This window comes from Camelina sativa, chromosome 16 (assembly GCF_000633955.1).
Source record: "Camelina sativa cultivar DH55 chromosome 16, Cs, whole genome shotgun sequence".
NCBI classification, from domain to species: Eukaryota; Viridiplantae; Streptophyta; class Magnoliopsida; order Brassicales; family Brassicaceae; genus Camelina; species Camelina sativa.
In genome coordinates, this window is record NC_025700.1 from 15,899,352 (window position 1) to 15,907,896 (window position 8,545).

Sequence of the window (8,545 nt, forward strand, 5' to 3'; positions counted from 1 at the left end):
TAAGATTAATGTATGAACTTAATAGTGTCGACTAACAGTAATAATAATCTAACCGAGAAACACTACAGGTCATTCGCAGCAAAAATATTAAATTACCTTGAATTAGAGATTGATGCTTGAAAGTTAAAAAACACTTCAATAATACAATTCTTTAGTACTCAGAAAACAATTGTTCGAAACTTGTTTATGTAGTCAAGAAAAGTTTATATATAATAAACAAAGAGGTGTAAGACATAGAGGTGAAAAATGTAAATGTGTAAAAATTAATAGATGTGAAACATGGAGGTATAACAAAGAGGTGTAACACATAGTGGTGTGAAATTAAAAGGTGTAAAAATTAATGGATGTATTTTTGAAACCATGAGGTACAACAAAGAGATGCAAAGACTAAGGAAGTGTGATTTAAAAGGTGTAAAAATTAATAGATGTGATTTTTGAAACCAGGAGATACAACGAAGAGATGCAAAGACTAAGAGGTGTGATTTAAAAGGTGTAAAAATTAATAGATGTGATTTTTGAAACCAGGAGATACAACGAAGAGATGCAAAGACTAAGAGGTGTGATTTAAAAGGTGTAAAAATTAATGGATGCGATTTTTGAAATCAGGAGGTACAACAAAGAGATGCAAAGACTAAGATGTGTGATTTTTGAAAGATGGAGATGTGACGAAAAGATATGATTAATAATTTTAAACCGTTGGATTAAAACTGTAACTAATCTCATTCGTTGGATTAAAAATTGACACAAAAATAGTGGTTTGCTATTATATATAGATACACGCGACTGTATCTGAGACGTTGAAATCAACGGTAGAGATGTTTGCGTGGTAAAGCTACCACTTTTACTAGGTTTAGGAGTTGGGGGGTCCAACAGAACAGAGTCAGAACAGAACAGAACAGAACAGAGCAGACGGAGAACATGGCGAATACTACCGCCCGTTGGTCACCGGTTTTCGCTCCAATCTATTCTCCGGTAAGTGGTAACACAAAGCCAATCAGTGTACGGTTCTCAGCTTCATTCTACAAGCCGTCTCTTCCGTTATTCAAGCAGCAAAACCCTATATCGACGACTGTACACAGGTCCCAAAGCTTTAATTCTCTTCTTCTCCATCACGTTTCCTTTTTCATGGGTCTGATCTCATTTTTTATTCCCCTCTCGTATATCTCCGAAAGACTCATCCTTTTGCTGTTTCTTCAGGTCGAGAGCTACTCGTGTAATAGAGGTAGTAGCAGCACCTAAGCAACGGAATCGATCAGTCTCTGTTTTTGGGTCTCTCAGTGATGATGCTAAGTTAAACCCAGAAGAGGAATCAGATGATTCCGTAGAGGTATCAATCAAATTGAGTCTCTTGATATCGTTCGTTTGTGTCTATGTGTCTTTCTCGCTGAAACTTTGTTTCTTGTTTGGTGTTGTTGTCGTTATGCAGGGACAGGTTGCTTCTGTAGACACTAAACTACCGAGAAGAAGTTTGCAAGTGGAGTTTACTTGCGATTCATGTGGAGAAAGAACTAAGCGGCTTATCAATCGACATGCTTATGAACGTGGCCTTGTGTTTGTTCAGGTGTGTCTCTGATTCTGCTTCCCAATTTGTGCACACCACATGTTCGCTTAATTGTCCAAGAGAGATGCTTTGCTTTGGTTGGTTAGTTGCTTTTATTATTTCTTTTTTGGCAGTGTGCAGGATGTCTTCAGCATCATAAACTGGTTGACAATCTTGGTGCCATTGTTGAGTACGACTTCCGTGAAACCTCCAAGGATTTGGGTACTGATCAAGTTTGATATACGCTAACGCTACATCGAGTGTTGAATCAACTTTTTTCTTCCTTTTCTCAGATATGTTCGTTTAGGCATGATATAAGAACTAGAAGCTATTTTCCACAAATAATACAAAAGAATATATTATTTTTGAATCAATGTGTTGGTATACATGGGGGGGAAATGTAGCTGCTCGGGTTGATACATTTGTGATATCATGAGATAGAAAAGTTTAAGCTGTCATAGCCAGTAGACAGAGAATTCCCACTGCGGTATTGACCCACTTTCCTACTCTTCCTTTTAGCTGATTCAAGGCATTTCCTCCATTCTGTAAACCAGAATTTTAAGAAGGTTATAATCATATCACAGAAGCATGGCTGTGATAGATAACCTTTAAGATTGTTGTTTAGTAAGAAATTGTTACCGTGTCTGGCGATGGTGCTGGAGCTGTGTCTTGGGAATCTGTTACAACTGGAGGAGATGGAGGGCTCGGGGGAGTTGGTGCTGGAGCTGGGGCATGGTGATGCCTTTTGTGTTTGTGCTTTCTCTTGTGCTTGGCAGGAGCCGGTGCTGGGGTTGGTGGTAAACTTATTGGTGTAGGAGCTTGTGCTGGAGGTGATGAAGCTGGTGCAGGTGGTGGTGAAGCTGGTGCGGGAGGTGGAGATGCTGGTGCCGGTGGTGGTGAAGCTGGTGCCGGTGGGGGAGAAGCCGGAGCTGGAGGTGGTGACACAGGTGGTGGTGAGACAGTTGGAGCTGAAACGGGTGGGCTTTGGGGTGGTTGTGGAGGCGGAGTTGTGGGGCTGCTTACTGGTGCAACTTTTGGAGCCGGTGATGAAATTGGAGTAACTGCTGGCGGTGGTGTAACCGGAGATTCTGGTGGCTTAGTAGCTGGAATGGGTGGAGCAGCGGTGGTTGGAGGCGGAGCAGTGGTAGTTGGAGCAGGAGTAGTAGTGGTTGGAGGCGTAGCAGCTGTGGTTGGAGGAGTAGCAGCGGGTGTTGCAGGCGGAGATGTTGCCGGTGATGCGGCAGGTCCTTGTGCATTGACACTAATGAGAGAGATGAGAACAGAAGCTAAAAGAAGAGACCAAATTACTGAATTTGAATTCATCCTGTTGAGATGGAAGTTGCAGGGAACAATTGGCGAAGTTAATGTGCATATAAACAACTGTGGGATATTGAAATTTCTTAAAGTAAATGATAAAGTTTGGTGCAACGATGAGTTAGGTGGTTTAAGAAATCGAGTCTTCATCAGAATGCTACGTTGCTTCTAATCTCGTGCCATTAATACGTACTTATCATATAACTGTCCCCAATAATAATCAGCTTTTTTAATAAAACGTGTTAGTCATCAACTAAATGGGACCGATGCTTCCCTTGGACCTAGAAAATTGGTAAGGAGTCTTGATCACTATCAATTGGTTATAAAACCTTGTAAGGCAAAACATCATGAGTTCATATAGAAATTTTGCAAAACGTTACAATCAATGGGATTACAATGAACCAACCTAGTTTTCAGGTTTTAACAAATGACAACGTTTCATGGACACACAAAATATACAATTTTGAACAAATCAGACGCAAAACTTGTACATACAGAAATGAACACCGAGGCATTGGATTTGGAGGTAAGCTTCTACAGACAGAAAAAGGGTAAGACTTGATGCATCTTGTTGAGAAGTATGGAAGGATGAAGATGATGATGATGATCTGTAGGAGCGGGTGGATCTGAGTTCTTGTCTTTCTTCTTTCTCCTCAGCTGGAAAAACTGCTGCATTGTCTGAGCACATTCTGATTCGAGAACTCCGCGCCGGATTGTCATCTTAGGATGGAATGGATGAACTGGAGGCGGTGGCTTTTCTGAATTCTCTGATCCATTTTCTTCGCCTCCAGGGAAAAGCCTGAAACCATAATTTGTTCAATGATTTTGACTCTGCAACATTCGGAACAACGTTTCCAGTTTCAGAAGTTATTGTTACCTGATCCAGCTGCCATCTGCTCCGAGAAGCTTATTAGGAGCACCCCACACAAGAGTGTTCACCCTTGCTTGAAGTATTGCGCCCGCACACATTGGGCACGGTTCTAGTGTTACATAGAGCGTTGTATCCTGTTGGAAGAATAAGCAAGTTATACTGTAAATAGTTTCACTACCGCATCTATCACATTATCAAACACTGACTATTTTGATCATTGTTTTCTAACTTCCCCAAAAATTAACCATCAGCACGCCTTAACTAATATCGGTTGTTATGCTCATATACTAGTTCTGCTATTCCAATGTAACAGGAATTTATATATGACCATGAGGAAGCTGTTTCAGAGTGAGAGAGAAGATTACCGCGAGCCTCCATGAACGAAGTACTTTGGAACCCTCTCGAATGCAAATCATTTCTGCATGGGCGGTTGAATCCCGAAGCTCCTCTACTCTGAAACACAAAACTATGGTTTAGGTGAATCCAGCTGGAGAATATAAGAGTGAAAAAAGGTTTAACGAAAACTAAACTTACAGGTTAAAACCCCGAGCAATGATTTTCCCATCATGCACAAGCACAGCCCCAACAGGTACCTCCCATGTATCAGCAGCCTTCTTAGCTTCTACTAACGCTTCCCTCATGAATATCTCATCAACTGTTCGCCTTTCAGCTTCTACTCTATATGCTTCTTCCCACTCCTCAAAACTATCCCTCACGACCTGTTTGTTCCTCTGAAGTTTTTTTTGTGTGGACGAAGAGTCTGTTGGTATGGAACCTGTTTCTTCCTGGGACTTCGCACTCAGAGGTTGTTGTTGTTCCACCTGCTCTCTTAAGCTGCTACTGCCAGATACCATGCTGGGACGGGATTCTGAAGGTTCCTTTACAACAGGAGACCTTAGGTTTCGACCAGGCAATGGCAACGGCTTTTGACCTGCATCCATTTCAGGAATACGAGCCTGGTAGCGTCTTCCTTCTCCCACAGTAACATTTTGATCGCTAGTTACCTTGGTTGGACTAGATTCTGAGGGTTCCTTGATAGCAGGAGATCTTATCAGGTTTCGACTAGGCAGTTTCTTTGGCACCCCTGTTGAAGCAGTTTCGGAAAGACGGAACTCAAAGTTTCTGCCTTCTTCTTCATCAACGCGAACAATTTGATCACCAGATGTGGAAGCCATGAGATTGGATACAGAGCCACCTTCTAATATTGTGGAAGATGGTGACAATACTACACCTTCGTGCCGTCCATATTGCTGCTTCAGTTTTGTAGTGCCAGCAGATTCAAATTGGCCTCTAGGAGAAGTTTGACCAACCTCCAACTGATGTAGGGAATGAGCTTCTTGAGGCAAAACCCTATCCCCTTTGTTATCATCACTGCTTCCTTCAAGCTCACGTCCAGAAAACCATGTTGCACTGCTAACTGACTCATTCGGTGAATTCTTTCCGGCAGGCTTTGCACTCGATTCAGAGCTTCCAGCTCGAGAGCCCCACCGAAGCCGAGCAATATCGGCGATAACATTCCACAAGGACCTACCATTTCTTTTGAAACCAGCATTTCCCTCGGCTGCATTGCCTTCCGTGGCTCCTGGTTGAGGGGTTCCCTGAGTAGAATCTGTGACCCATAATTCATCTGATGGTCCCTTTGCTCCTGAACCAGATGATCGCCTTGAGTCCCGCCTCTTCAACTGATTGCTTTCAACTCTTTGCTCCCCAGTCTCCGGATATGATACTTCATGCTTGGCCTTTTTCAAAAACTCCCCAACAAACTTCTCTGATGACTGTTCTAACCGATGTGCAGAACCCAGAGCATCTTCGTGTGTTGTAACTCTCATCGGTTCTCCAGCATATTGACTAGTAGCAAGAGCTCCTGCTCTTGGGTATTCAAAAGCTGTGGGATCCCCACTTTCTGAATTTTCATGGGAAATTTCTTGAATTGAAACTCCACCAGTTCCATAACTTTTCCCTGAACCTCTGCTTACCAGCTGAGAAGAAGGAGGAATCAGTGTTGTTTGAGATCCTTGCCTCTCCGCTGAAACCAGATCTACCAGATGCAATTTATTTCCCGAGACCAAAGTCAAAGATGATTGTGAACTTGAGGCCTCTTCAGCTAGCTTTTCCTGAGAACTTGGATCCCATAAGGCCATTTCATCTTCTTTTGTCGAGTTAGCATGATGAAGCCTAGAGTCTTTCCAAGCACCGCTTTTTTCGACGTTGCTGTCCGACTGCAAAATCGTAGTACTTTCTTGACCAATTAACCTCTTCTCAGATTTTCTCTGAATTTCTGTATACCTTAGTGTATCACTAGTATGAGATACAGAAACAGAAGTTCTGTCAGATTGCGTCCTTTGCAAGGGATTATGTTCAATAAGATCATCTTGCTGCTTCCTTTCTGATTGCAAACCAGAAACCAAGCCAGCATGTACCTCTTGGTTTCTAATCTGTTCTTCGCTTTGCAAGACATATGTATTTCTGATGTCTATGTCATGAACTTTTGAACTTTCAGAAAAGCGTTCAGTAGTCCTTCTCATATCAGCTTGCTTAGATAACCTTCCTTCCACTAGAGGCTGCTGATTATTTGTCGCCTTTGGAAAATTTTGGAGCACACTTATATCTTCCTCTTGGGTCTGTCTATATTTGGTTCTTCTCCGCATTTCAGATACTCTTTCCTCACTGCCATAACGAGCCTCTGATCTCTCCTTCAGTAGCTGCTGAGAACTTTCAATGTTTTCGCTCCCAGAGTCATTACGAATTGAGTGAACTCTGTAGTCCTCTCTTTCACCAAGAAGCTTTTGGGTTTGGGAATTGGTCTCTGCATCGTTGACATGGATCTCATGAATCTCTGTATCTTCTTCATAATTTCCTGTCGACTCAGACGCTCTATTATTAGTTTGACTAAACTTCTTACCTCTCCTTTGGTTCAAAATCACTGCCTGATTTGAATTATCCCCTTCCTCAAAAACCTGCTTACGGTAGCTTGAACCCACTCTACTGGAGCTCTCATCTTTATTTCTCCTTGAATGCATCTGAGAGGCTTCCTTTCTAGACTTTGATCCTTTGCTTGACTGTTCTACAACTTTCTTTTCTGAACCTCTCACGTTTTCGCTATGAATAATTTCCACATCCTCCTCCTGATCTTCATTATCACTCTCAAACTCACCAGAAGAAGCAAGGGAATAATACGATGAACAACTCGAACTCTTTGTCCTTATTGGTCGAACTTCTCTTTCTTCATTCCCAATGGATTCACCACCAACCAATTTATTAGAACCACGCCGAGACTCACTTTCCAGTTGAGAACTTTTCTTTCTACTCCCACAATGTTCACAATCATCTCTTTCATCTAACTTCACATCTTCCTTAATCCCATTTCGCCTACCAAACCCCTCAGGTCTCTCTAACCTTTCCTGCTTGTTTTTCCGAGTAACTCTCCCATCACCATAACTATCTCTAACCTTTCTGACATTTCCAACTTTCTTACTCTCTTCAACTCTACTAACCAAGTTCCACTTCCTCTCCTCATCTATCAACTCCTCACTTAAAAACGAAATCATAGCTTCTACATCATCATCATCTGGACAACTTCTACTATCACAACATTCATTAGATTTTTCCAAACCCTTAAGCCTAAAGCTCTGGTTTTTACTTCGTCTACCATCACAACAAGAAGCATAAACCTCACAACCCACAAGTCTATTCCCACAAACAAGCAACCTCCTTTGAAACGAAGGCCACTGAATAAGCGTAGATTGCCTAATCCCATAAAGCACAAATCCAGGGTTTAACGATACCTTAGGCTTAACATATGAACAACAAGAAGAAGAAGATGATGATGGTGTTACACAGCAGCAGCAGCATCTCCTCGAAGATGTAGATGAAGATTGAAAAAATCGGTAACTTTCAGATCTCTCAGGGAGGAGCAAAGAGCAGTACTCTTGGCGATTTCTACTCCGAATCGGCCATTGGAGTGAGTTGGTGTATGTATTGTTGAACATTGTTGTTGAACCGAAGAGGTACCTCGTTTTAAGCAGCTATTGAAATTTCATTTCGAACATTGTTGTGTTGTGTGTGGTTGGTTCTTCGATGAGATTTACATCGGATATGAATGAATATGAAATTGTTGTGTGTCGGATTTTGCAGATGAAGAAGACGACAAGAGCGAGTCTAAGTATGATTCTAAATAACCAGTCCGGTTCGACTGAGTTGGTTTAACTGAATTGACCAAGTATAATAAATTTGGAAAACTCTCTCGGGTTCTTATTGGGCCTGTTTCATTTATTGGGCTTTCTCTAACATAAAAGATGAGTAAGCGTTATAGTAAGAAGAAACATTATGTTTTTTTTTTTATCTAACATTAAGGAATTTCAAACATTACGATCCAATAATTTTTTTGACCTTTTCCTTCAAGGACACACACATTTCATTTTCAATACTTTAAATGAAAAAGAAGGAGAGAAATTATTTCGAAGATGACATCCAAACAATAAATTTTCCAGCATAGCTTATGTTGGTGGCAAGACAAATACATATATATATATATATCATATTTTACTATTTATAATAACTATTCGTTTTGTTATAAAGAAACAGTACAGTATATTGCTCTATTTTTCATAATTTCAAAATATATGTATGATTCGACGTTTGATGCTTGAAACCAAATAAAAGAATAGTTAACATGCACAATTAATAGGTCTCAATTAATCTGAAATTCTAAATTCAATGTAAATTAAAATTCTTTCTTTTTAGTTTTTAATATATATTTTATTCATATTAACCTTATTTTCAAATATTATACATATATTTTTTAAATATATTTTTATAAA

At 40.6% G+C, this 8,545-nt stretch overlaps 3 protein-coding genes across 3 annotated transcripts; 1 reads left to right on the plus strand and 2 right to left on the minus strand.

The window, feature by feature from the left end:
- Positions 833-1,910, plus strand: LOC104750723. Its single transcript, XM_010472563.2, has 4 exons — positions 833-1,079; positions 1,198-1,327; positions 1,427-1,561; positions 1,675-1,910. Exons 1-4 carry the CDS (start codon positions 919-921, stop codon positions 1,777-1,779), a joined length of 531 nt encoding a protein of 176 aa, XP_010470865.1. The 5' UTR covers positions 833-918; the 3' UTR covers positions 1,780-1,910.
- Positions 1,872-2,967, minus strand: LOC104750722 (lysine-rich arabinogalactan protein 19-like). The gene is made up of 2 exons (XM_010472562.2): positions 2,180-2,967; positions 1,872-2,083 (listed from the first exon to the last, which is right to left on the minus strand). Exons 1-2 carry the CDS (start codon positions 2,861-2,863, stop codon positions 1,988-1,990), a joined length of 780 nt encoding a protein of 259 aa, XP_010470864.1. The 5' UTR covers positions 2,864-2,967; the 3' UTR covers positions 1,872-1,987.
- Positions 3,171-7,869, minus strand: LOC104750724 (tRNA(adenine(34)) deaminase, chloroplastic). The gene is made up of 4 exons (XM_010472564.2): positions 4,260-7,869; positions 4,091-4,178; positions 3,732-3,859; positions 3,171-3,653 (listed from the first exon to the last, which is right to left on the minus strand). Exons 1-4 carry the CDS (start codon positions 7,712-7,714, stop codon positions 3,389-3,391), a joined length of 3,936 nt encoding a protein of 1,311 aa, XP_010470866.1. The 5' UTR covers positions 7,715-7,869; the 3' UTR covers positions 3,171-3,388.